The 13,069-nt window shown below is 34.8% G+C and overlaps 1 protein-coding gene across 1 annotated transcript; it reads right to left on the reverse strand.

The window, feature by feature from the left end:
• Positions 1-10,971: 10,971 nt before the first annotated feature.
• Positions 10,972-11,535, reverse strand: LOC120180374. The gene has a single exon (XM_039185708.1). It carries the CDS (start codon positions 11,533-11,535, stop codon positions 10,972-10,974), a length of 564 nt encoding a protein of 187 aa, XP_039041639.1.
• Positions 11,536-13,069: the final 1,534 nt, after the last annotated feature.

The following is a 13,069-nucleotide window of genomic DNA, read 5'->3' on the forward strand; positions in this document are numbered from 1 at the left end:
CAAACAAATTTACGTCAGAAAATGAACTTAATCGAAAAACCAATTTGAATATGAAGATAAAACACTGAAAAACGGGCTTCAGATTCAGACTCAGGACGTCGAAAAACATAAAATAAGACTTTTCAAATTTTTTGATTTTTCTATCAAAGTCAACGGGTTGACTCGGACAAGTTAACTCGGATGAGTTGACTCGATAGGGTCAAGCAGACCCGGTTCAAACTGGTTTGACTAGACCAATTTAATCTGGCTGGACCAGTTTCAGAAGCTTCCTGACCGACATAGAAGCCCCACGCGCACTGTCAGCGTGTGGCGGCGTGTACGGCGATGACAGTGTCAGTTTCAGCAGTCTGATTGCTCCACTTACATTACTACAACACAAGCAACCTAAATCAACCCAGATAACAAGCCAAATCCATGTTGAAATAACTAAAAGAACAATAGAAAACTTACCCTGGTGAGATACGATGAAATCGACAACGGTGGAACTACTTATCAGTTGGGTTTTGCTCGCACGACAGCGGGGAGTCAAGAAGTGAGGGCGGTGAGGTAACCCAACGTCGAGATCGGCCGAAAAATGAAGAAATATACGATGATCGACTTAGGTTTTCAGCGGGTTTCGAGTGCTTTTTCACGGTAATCAGAGTCAATTTTTGGTGAGGCATATTGGGGTTTTGGTCGGCTTGAGGCGGCGGTCACGATGAGGGTGACGATGCATTGAATGGCGGTTGGACGGCGGAGTAATATAAGTGGATATGACCGGCAGATGGGTTGCTCAATTAGGGGGAATGGGGAATTTTTTGGGTATATCATCGAGGGGGTTTATTTTTCATTAATTAGCAAACTGAGATAATTCAAGGTTAAGTCTCTGAAGTTCCCACAAGTTCCAAAATCGAGCTGTAACTTTTAAAATTTATAATTTGATCCTCAATCTATCCCTTGTTACGACTTTAATTCGATACTTAAAATTATTAAAATCTAACCCCTAAATTGGGGTATGACAAGACAAGTTCTAAAATTTATTATATGCAGTTTTATTTGTCCTTAATATTTATAAAAATTTTCAGATTTGATAAAATATATCTTGAGGAATATATATTATTTATTTTATCAAGAACTTATCTTGAAATTGTTTAAATATGTTTTATAGATATAAAATATGTTGTATAAAGTCATAAAATATTAGATTTAAAATTACATTTTTTGTCAAATTAAAATTTATATTTGGATTCGAATATTAGGATATACGATTTAAAATTTTGGATATTCAATTTTTCGATTCGGATATATATAACAATTTTAGTGATCTAAATTTTCAGATCGAATAATATTCAATTTCTGAAAATGAACACCTCTACCTAACACCATCTCAACCAGTTATTGCTTTTAGAGGTTTTATGTTCGAGCAACAACGTTTACAATGTGTATTGTTAATTAATTAAAAAATTATAAACAAATAATAACTTATAATTATCTAGAATATTTAAAAAAATTATAGTTTTTCTACCCATGGAAATACGTTGTGTGATCTCATTGACTGGTAAAATAAAATTAAGAGAAAATAACTTCAGTGACCGAAAATACCTTATAATATACGATTTTAACCAATTTTTTTTGGATTTGCGAAAATGACCAACAAATTCGCAACGCGAACTCCAATTTCGCAACGCGATTTCTGAATTCGCAACTCGATTTTCGAATTCGCAACACGAATTTTAATTTCGCAACAGGTTTTAGTTTCACAACACAAATGTTTTAAGTATATAACTACACAGCAGCAGCAACTTATAACCTAAATCCCTAAATCGTAACTCATTCCATCTCCATCTATCACTCTTTCCGGCGACATCTGTTCCTATATCCAACGACATCCTTTCCCATCTCTAATTTTTTTTTTTACATAATTTTATTTCTATATAATTTTTTAATGATTTCTCTCCCAAATTATCAACTATCAACTTAATAAAGATATGTTTTTCTCTAAGTTAGTGATGATATCTAGTTTATAGCTCGTTTGTTTAGTAAATTAATTTACAATTTTTAGAATGAAATCATCTAATGTTGATCATGTTTGGATAAATTTGTGTTTTGGAGGGTCATGAGAGAATGTTCATGGTGTTTTACAATATATGCCTTTACCCATGAATCTTCAACTAAAACTGTCATTAAAAAGTTAACTTATGAAACTCTAATGTTACGTGTTGTAAAGAAATTGAATTTAGAGCCTCTAAGTGGATTTAGGCTATCTTAACAGAGAAAATGTAAAGTTTATTTGTTAATCAACAATGAAGATGTTGAACGATTCATTACTTACATTAGTGTTTCGCAAGAAGATGATGTTAAATTGTATGTTGTTGAACCTAGAAGTAATGAAGTTGGGTCAGTAGCGAGTAGTAATCAACTAAGTTCTTCAACCCCAGTTTATGGTGCTCACAATATATAACGTTGTTATCAACCTCAAAATTTAATAGTTCCACCATAATTTCATCACCAAGAAAATTTTGTTTCACCACATTTCCAATACCAAACACAATATCAAACACAATCTCAAAACACACAACCTTTTCCTAATCCAAATCTCAATCAACTTTCAACACCAAATTCTGGTTTTCGTTTTGATCAGTTAGACGATTATGAGCCAACAGAAAAAATTGTGAGTACTAGTCAGTATTCGAAATTTGATCTTAGTCAATACCCGAACTTTGATCTTGGTCAATACTTGGATTTTGATGATGTTTCAGAAGAAGAAACAGACCATGCGTGTAATGATTTTGATATTGGTCAATACCCGAATTTTGATGATGAAACAGCCGCTTCCGAGGAAGATGTTGTTGATAATAATGAGGAGGAAGTTACGACTGTGAATGAACATGTTGAACATACATTATGTAATTCATATAACCCTGAAGAAGAAGAAAAAAAAGAAGCCCACGAAGAAAAGAAAAAAAAGAAAATGCCACGGGAGTATAACTGGAATATGCCAGAATTACTTCAGATACTGGAAGAAGAGTTGGTAAAGATAGCAGTTGATTGTTACACAAAAGTTATTCGTATCAAGAAAGATGATTGTTTTGATATAAAGGAAGACTTGAAGATAGCTTTGTATACGAAATGTGTGGAAGATGGCTATCAACTAAAAGTTAACAAATCAAGCAAAGATCGTTTCGAAACAAAGTGTATGATTGAAAAAAATTGTACACGTCGTATGATTGCAAAGAGGATAAAAGATTACGAAATGTTTCAAGGTAGGATTTTTATTGATAAACATACATGTTCAAGAACCCAAGTTTTTCCTCACCATAGACAGGCAAACAAAAAGGTGTTGGGTGGTTTTCTGGCTGAGTTAATGTTTTTGAATGACAGGGCATATCGGGGACATGAAATTATGACTGACATGAATGCTCGATTCAAGAATAGTATCTCATATTCTCAAGCTTGGAGAGCCAAATGTTATGCCTTGGAATTGTTGAGGGGGTCGCCAGAAGCATCGTTTGCCCAACTGCCGGTTTATTGTCACAATTTAAAGCTGAAAAATCCTGGGTCGGTAACTCATATCAAAACAGATAGAGATAGACACTTTAAGTTGATGTTTATCGCCATTGGTGCTGCGGTTAGTAAATAATTATAATTTTGTTGACTCATTTTTGTTAGTTGCATGCATTTCACATTTAAATGATTATATTTCTTGTGTCTATGATTTTATAGATTCATTCATTTATTACTTGCATGCGCCCAGTTATTATAGTTGACGGAGCACATTTGAAAGGTCGATACTTGGAGTAAACTTATTAGCAGTAGCCATGGATGCTAACAATGAGATACTGCCAATAGCTTACGGGGTAGGCAAATCTGAAACCTCTGATTAATGGACATGGTTTATGAGGCATCTTAGGGATTGCATAGGTCCTATTAGCAATCTGACAATCAGATCCGATAGGGCAAACTCAATTGACAACGCTGTTAGAAGGTGTTTCCCAGATGCTTTTCATGGACTTTGTGGTGTTCATTTGTACAAAAATCTAAAATCAAGGTCTGCTGGTATAAAAAATCACAAATGGGCATACTGGAAGACTGTAAAAGCTTATTGGGAAGTGGATTTTAATAAGCATATAAATTGTTTAAGACGTGTTTTGCCTCAATGTGCTCAAACACTAGAAGATGTCAGGTTTGAAATATGGTCAAGAGTACATCAACTTGGAGCAAGATATGGTTTCATGACGTCTAATAGTGTAGAATCAATCAACGCTCTAAGTCTTCATTCCCAGAAATTACCCATTAATATGTTAATGGAGTTTTTTCGAGCCTCTATTCAACAGTGGTACTACAAGAAAAGAAACCATGCATGTATTATTTCTTTAAATTCGTAACTTATAATATATTTTACTAAGTATTATTTATTTAAATTTACAGGAATATTGGAACGTCGTGTTACACCATGGACTGAAAAAAAGATAACGAAATGTGTTGTGAAATCAACGTCATGGAGAGTTGAACCATGTTCAAACACTTTGTTTGAAGTATTGGATAATAACTTAAATGAGATTGTCGATCTAAATGCAAAGACGTATAGTTGTATGAAATGGAAAACATCTGGTTATCTGTGTGGCCATGTTATAAAAGTTGCTCTTCATCTAAACCAAGATGATTCAAGCGCATACGCTATGGATTGATACACTACAGAAGTATATCGACAGACTTATGCCTAGATTGTCTACCCTATTACACATCCTTCTGAGTGGGACATATCAGATGACTTACAAACAGTTTTGCCACCAATCATGGACAACAGGCTACCTGGCCGACCAAAACATCACGATCGTATACCGTCTAAGGGTGAAGATAAGAGTATATCGACATGTAGTCGATGCAAGGAAAGTGGTCATACAAGGTTGACATGTGGATCACCAGTTCCATCACAATAATCTTTTCCTCTACCAAAATATGAATCCTTATCAAAACCCAAAGCTCATATGATGCCAAGCAACAGGAAATCAAAATCGCAATCAAAATCAAAATCTCAATCACAACCGGCTTCACCTTTTGGGACTTATTAACTTAGGTGATTTTTAAATGCAAACGTTGTATTATGTGTATTTTATGTGTGAATGCATATATTTCAGTTAGACATTCATTAGTAACTTGAGTTTGAATAATGCTATGATATGTTCAGTTGTTATCACTTATCAGATTGTTGTCTGTTATCTTTTTGAAGGTGTTTTCCTTGAATTCGCAACGCGAAAGTCAAATTCACGTTGCGATTTTTTGTTGCGATTGTTGCGAAAGTCAAATTCGTGTTGCGAAAGTCAAATTCGAAACGCGAAATCGTAACGCGAATTTAACTTTCGTGTTGCGAAAGTGTACATTCAACATGTCTTTTTTGCCTTCAACATAATGCATATTGAAATTTAAAACAACAAATCAACTTTTACAAATCAATTAAACAAGCAAAAAATAATTCTTATTTCCTCATCAATTAAACAAATCAACTTTTACAAATCAATTAAACAAGAAAAAAAATGTACCTCAGACAGTTGTCTATGCACAAATACATCAATTTCACGCAGCTCACTTCAGGATTAACCTGCAGAAACCAAACATTTGCTCAAACAACACTTTCTACACATCTAAAACCAACAAACATCAAATTATTGAATTCTAGGTACTTAACCAAACATTTTAAACCAACAAAGAGTATATATGTTAACAACACTTGCTCAAACTTACCAATTGTTTATGCACACTTTCAGCACGCGGATGTAGGTAATCAACGTCTCGCATATATCGCTCGAGCCATAAAATACCGAAACCACAACCCTACTACACCTCTATCTCTATCTGTGTGAGGTAGAAACTGTTTACTTCCTGTCATCAAACGTTCTAAGCACACGCATACAAGAGGATCACAATCCCCTCTGGCTCCCTCCGTTTGTTGTAGCGCGGTCTCGTCTCTGATCATTGTAACTTTTAGCTTTTTTGGCTTCTTGTTTCCAGAATTAGTCCAATAATCAATCGCATCCAAGTATTTAGCCAAATGAGCGCTTCATCCCTTACAAATAATATCTTTCAAATAAGACAATGATATGTAATTCAACATACTTTCATGTACTATCGTCTTCAGTGAAGGGAGCTGAAGCTCGAAGAGAAGTCAATGACGACGTTCCAAAACAGGGATAAACACTTGCAATCATAAATAATAATTCAATTGCGCATATCAAATTTTTATTTATGAACACCTTTAAAATATTCAAAAAAAATACTAACCTTATCGACATCCCACCACGCAGGATAAAGTTTAGCTTTTTCATTACCCAACACATATGAAGTGTCTCTCTGATCCTTCAAGTGAGCTACGTGAAAAGACGTCGGCATAATAGTCCATCGCGTATTTTTTATTTTCTTTAATTTCTTTATTATCATAAGACGTGACACCCATGCATCAATATGTTGTTTTATAAAAAAATAAATATATTAGTGAATGTCATAAATTTAAAAAAAAAATTAATCAAAATGCAATATAAGAATAATATAAGACTTACCCCCCATTCGAAATAGCCATTGTCTTCAACCCCTAATAACACACCCCACCAAGACCGATCAAGAAACAAATGCATATCATCGTCGAGTTTGCATATGTAAGCGTAACATCCTTGGCTCCGCTCATGTAGATAAAAATCAACTGCGTTCTTAGCCCAAAGGGTATTATCCAGAATTGTGTCCGGTAGTGTTCTCCTCTCCACTTCAGATACTGGAATGGTACTGACCTGTAACTCATACGAAAGCCAACTCTCATCCATCATGTCGGGCACGTGAGGGGGTTTATCAATATGTCGACATATTATGTCATGTGAATCGGGCTCTTGAACGGTGGGAGAGACCTCTTGAACGATGACAGGTGCCTCTTGAATGGTGGGAGGGGCCTCTTGAAGGATGATAGGGGTCGCTTTAACGATAGGAGATGCCTCTTGAATGATGACAGGTGAATCGGGCTTTTTCTTACGGAGTCTTGGCACTATTGGGGTGAACGGAGACGTAATGGCACGTGCACGACGTCTTATGCGTGAACCCCGTCGTGCAAGAAAAACCCGACGTAGAACATCTACCTTATCGGGCCGCTAAAAATAAATTAATACATAAATCAGTAAATAAACAAATAAATAATGCTGAAAAAAGGTTATTTGCATTTTTAGTATAGTATTAAACAAACTTACTTCATTGCGTAGAGTATGAACCTCATTCTGCAACGATGCAACAATCTCACGTAAAGCGGCTACCTAATCACGTAAAGTAGATCTCACCACTTAAAGCACCACTATCATCGCCTAAAACCTCTACCTCACCACATAAAGACCGTACCTCATCACGTCATACACCATTGTCATCACGTAAAGTACCGACCTCCTCACGCAAAGTATTGACCTCATCACGTAACTCCCCTAACTCATCCTGTGGAGGTAGAGAACATGAAGATAAAATTCGTGGCATCTTTTTCGGTCGCCTATCATGAGGTGATGGTGGAGAAGAGGCTCAATGATGTGATGGAATAGGTGATGGCTCTTATTGTGGAGGTGATGGATCTGGTGTCGAGTTGTATAATCGGCTCGATCAGGTGATGGCTCTTGAAGTAGGGGTGCTCATCATCCATGCCATCAAAAAAACACTTACTAGCTTGCCACCAATCAGTGGCAAGCTCAGCCTCTGTGGGTGTCAGCCTCTGTAATGGATAGTTGGCCTCCTAACAATATAAAAGCTCAAACAAAGTTAAACGTCTACTAGTAATAACTTGTTTATATATGGTAGTATTTGTGTTAACTTACATCATTCATCGTCGTATATGGTAATAACTCTTCCCAATCCAACAGTTGGATCCTCCTCCAAGAAATAGCCCTAGGAATATCATTTGAATTTTTGATTGCATATGTCTGCATGCTGGGAAAAGCCTCAAATATCCAAATATACAAACAATATAATACACAAACATTAGTAATTATTAAATAATTAATTATAATTTTGGAAACATTATATATAAATTCTTACCTTAAAGGCCCAAATAAAGCCTTTCAAAGTGTATTTGGAACCATGACCACGCAAACTTTTTCGGTCATCAAAGGCATATGACAACTTTTTCTAGGTAGCTTTCCATAGATATGAACTCCATGGAAACACGTTCCATGCATTTAGGTCATCTACCAATAATATTAGGTCCTCATAAATAGGTTGTCTGACCTCTTTGCCTAAAAAGACGGCATACAAAAGTAATAAAAGGCATACTCGGACAACATCGAGATCATCCATCCGAGTAAAACCATATTTAACAAGTAATCTTTTCAAGTCGTCGACGTGTAAACTCGGCTTCGCCTTTGCTAGCTCAGGAAAAACCTGAGATAACCATGATGGGCGGGCGATATGACTAGTGTACCGACCTACTTCATCGTGTCTGAAGCGTAGACCAGTGATTAAGCAAAACTCTTCCCTCCCAAAACAAGTATACGTCGGAGGAAAATGAAACCATATCTCCTCATCACTGCGTTGCGATTTTCATTTCGCGTTGCGATTTTCATTTTCGTGTTGCGAATTTAAGTTTCAAATAGTCTTCTGCAAATTGAAACTTGAATGAATTGCATTACTTCAACCAAAAGATAAAACAAAGACAAATACTAACTTCACAGGATTAAAGACTAAACAGTTTAGCAGTATTGGCAGCAACCGAATGAATTTACTAAGCAATCTAAGTAAAATGGTTAATCTATTATTGAAATTACCAGTAAATTTATCATCAATTTAAATATGAAAAATCTAATAATAATACAAAATTTTCAAAATAAAAATAATTTTAAAAAAACTAACCATCGGTGGTTGATTTTCTATTTTTGACTGTGAATGGTTATGAGGGTAGCTCTGAGAGATGGAGATAGACGAATTTCGCCGGAGATGGAGACGAATTTCGTTGGAGATGGGGACGGATGTCGCCGTAGAGAGTGAGAGATGGAGATGAGACTGAGTTGTGATTTAGGGTTTTAAGTTATGATTTGCGATTATACTGTTTAAATTTGTGTTGCGAAATTAATATTGTGTTTCGAATTAGAAAATAAAATTCACGTTGCGAAAATAAACGCGCTTTGCGAATTTGACTTCTGTGTTGCAAATTTGACTTTTGTGTTATGAATTACAAATTTGCGTTGCGAATTTAGAAACTGAGTTGCGAAATTAGAGTTAGCGTTACGAATTTGTTGGTCATTTTCGTAAATCCAAAAAAATAATAATTAAAATCATATATTATAAGGCATTTTCGATCATTGAAGTTATTTTCTCAAAAATTAATTTGTTTCATCTTTGAAGTTCGAGGAAAGAAATAAGAGAGGAGCGAAAATGGAAAGATATTATGTAATCTCACTGACCGCTAAAAAAAAAATGTAATGACATTACAAGTTTGGATGGATTCGTTTTGGATGATTCTGATAAGGCGGCAGCTTAAACAAACAAATTCATTTCACTAATAATTTATTTGAATATAATAATAACTTCTTCTCACTTTGACGTGACTCTTAAGTTAGTGGCTATTATTTTTTTTATACAAATATTGATTTTTTTCTTTTATTTACTAAATTATTAAATTTATTTCCATAAATAATTTACCTTTATCAGTTATCTTATTTATTTTTTCATACTATTATCTTAAATATGCCCCCTTAAAAATATCAGAACTAAGATTAAATATTAAAATAAATAAATTATCTACATTTAAAATAATATAAATTTATTATGTATTTGATCTGAAAATTAACTTAAGTTTAAATTGATAGAAACTTAAAATGTTGTTTTAAATTCACATAAAGACATTTTCTTATAACACATAAAACTAGTCAATTTAAATCATATAAGACAATGATCATACAATAAAAATGTTAAAAAAACTTAACCAAATAAACTCTAACAAAATGTGGATATGAAAAGAAGAATCATAAAAGAAAATCAATTTATTGAAAGACCACTGACAAACCGTAAATTAAAATCATGCGACGTGAGAAGACTATCCATAAGGGTAAATCACGTATTCAAATCCTACCCGAGAGTCAAAAGCAATGAATATCAATATGATAACAAATAAGCGTCATCTTGATCCATCAAATCCAATTATAAGAAAAAATATAAACGAAAACAACACAATCAAAACGATAAAAAAAATGTGTCAAAAAAGAGAGTTATTAAAAAATAAAAAATAATAAAAAATAAAAATATTATATAATAAAATAAAATAAAAATATTAGTGGTTAATGATCAACATTAAAATTAATATTATCGTCTAATTATAAATATGGAAAAAAAATTACCTATCACGTAAAAAAAATAGAGAAAACTAGGGATACTTAGGGTTTCAAATATAACGAAAGCATGGCTTAAGAGAAAGTGAGCGCAAACAATTGTAATTATTCGTAATTCACAATACAAATTTTATTAATCCTACATGTTACTGAGATTGTGTAATAAATTTGAATTGAAGCAGCAATGACCATGACTATTTTATATGGATTAAATAATAGGTTCGGTAAAAAGCCCATTCTCGTACTTGGACCTGGTTGGTTTTTATATGGATTTTGGATTACTATTTTCTACCGACCCTTCCTCCAAATTGCTACTATTCAAGTAATTAATTTGAAATGTTCTTGGTCACTAACGTATTTTCAATCATGGGAAATGGGAATCCGTTCAGAATTTTTCAAATTTATATATTAAATAATAAAAGTAATATATTTCCTGTATAAATCCATGAATTATATGATGTAGATAAAGAAAAAAAGTTTCACTCTTGAAATTATGATAAAAACTTGGGATTAATTTCCATTTCTCCTCGACATCACAACATTTGGGCATGTGACATACAACTTCGGCTGTCAAATAGCCGATTTAACAACACTACTAACCTTTTATATAAAAAGGCATATTCTCCCCCAAACAACTATACAACTCTTTTTTTTTCTAAAAAAATCCAAACCCGGCCCATTCGACATCGGCTGCGAGTCGAGGCGATGACCTAATAGATGAAAAGGACGAAGCCGGAGAGCTGTAGAATGGAGAAAGTGACCTTCGGCTCGACGTTGACCATCGTGATCGTATCTCGACCTCTGAAACATAATCGAGTTCGGGTTTGAGTTTTTGGGTCCTCTTCTTGCTTCCTATTCGCCTAAGCAGTGGAGCTGGGAAACACCCGGGTGAAACACATTCGGGTCGGAGTCGGGTAGGTTGGTTGAACCGGAAACTCTCGGATCGGCCACGTGGTGTGGACCTAAAAGAGTGAGTTCGGGGCTCCGGAGATAGAATGTAGGAGGATGCAGCTGGTGGGGGTTTAAGCTTTCGCCGAGGAGGTCCGGGTGGAGGACTTCGCAATGAACGTTGGTTTATAAAAGGCGACGCCGGTGGTGACAACTGCGGCGGCGGCTGCCTCTGTTTCTGTTGGTGTTGTTGGACCTTGGGAACACCGGGTCGGATCTCCCACTTAAAAGGAACAGCTCCAGGCTTTCTGCAGGAATCATCGTGTGCCATTGCTTTAACTGAAAACAAACACTCAAGTAAAAAAAACCAACCGATCGTAAAACAAAGTAGTTTCAGTGTCTGGAGTGAGTCAAGGTCTCTCTCTATATATATGTGTGTGAGAGAGAGAGATTTTAGGAAAGTTTAGTCTCGGCGGGATTAAAGGCATGATGGTGGGGTAGATGTAGATATTGTTGGGTCCATTGACCTATTGGAGTTGTGACTTGTGTTGTGGTGGTTCAGTAGACGACAAGCCATAGTTTCAATTTTCAATCATTCAGTTCTTTAGCTAGACTTTTCGGCATGGAATTCCAAATCAGAGGATGCGTTTTTCCTTTGATTCGGTGTTTTGAATTGTCAAATTTTGAATGGTGTAACTGAGTTCATGATAAATGTGGGATTTATTCCGTTTTCTCAAAAGTTTATGATGAATTAATTCGAATTAAATATCTAATATAAATATTTTGAAATCTTAAGTCAAAAAGCATAAAGTAGGGTATGATGCCTTTGACAGGCATGTTGCAAACGGTAGGATTGGGGTATTCTTCCTTGATTCAAACTAGACGTAATTTTGAACGGTTCAAATGAGAAAGCAAACTCATTACTCTCGGTCTCAACATTATGATGTGTAACAGTAAAAATAACCCTATGTAGAAATAAGCATTGTCGTTTTACAACGAGGCAGCATGCAAACAATAACTCATGGCACATTGCAGAATATCAATTAGGGTGATAAAATTGTTATGTGGCAACACTTAAGGTTCAAATTCGATAACCCCTCTCCAATTTTATAAATTAGAAGAAGAAAAAATTGAGTTCGGAAACTTAATATTTATAATATTGTCACTATTCTAACTTTTTTGTACCAAGAAGATAAAGGATTGCCTTTAGCAGTGGATCTTAAAAAAAAAGTTAAAAGAGAGATCAAAGTTAAGATTACAAACCCCATGTTGGAGTGAGGAGATTCAAAAAGGATGGGGCCTTTTTCGGTGAATAGCAGATAAACAAAGTTTGAAAAACCATTTTTCTCCCATTATAATCTCTCCTTTTGTCTTGGAAAGCACCGGCATCCCACTGTAGGTGTCGAACGAGAACACTAGTGGCATGCTGTCGACTAGATGCTTCAAGCCATTGAGCAAATATAAGAATTACGCCAAATTACCGGTAAAACGATATAATTTGCCGGAAAGATAACGATGAATGTAATTAAAGATCAAAACCTGTGTCTTTGGTGAGAGCCTGAACTCTTTGGCTTGAAAACATAAGTCAAGATCCCCAGGGAGGAGGACAAAACCTGAACAGCAAAGTTAAGTTATAGGTGTTTGATGATTTTGGCTGCGGGGTTGTGAAAGGTGCAGCGAGAACCCCCAAGAGTCGCCTCAAAAAGTATCGAGCATATAAAAATTTAAAAATAGACTTTTATAAAATAAAAATATATTCACATTACTTTAAAAAAATTAATTTAATATTATTAACCACACAAATACACTTACAAATATAATTGTTTGAATTTAAGACTTTTAGAAAAAATAACATATCCTTTAAC

The sequence above is a fragment of the Hibiscus syriacus genome, unplaced genomic scaffold (genome assembly GCF_006381635.1).
Source record: "Hibiscus syriacus cultivar Baekdansim isolate YM2019G1 unplaced genomic scaffold, ASM638163v2 tig00112495_pilon, whole genome shotgun sequence".
NCBI lineage: Eukaryota > Viridiplantae > Streptophyta > Magnoliopsida > Malvales > Malvaceae > Hibiscus > Hibiscus syriacus.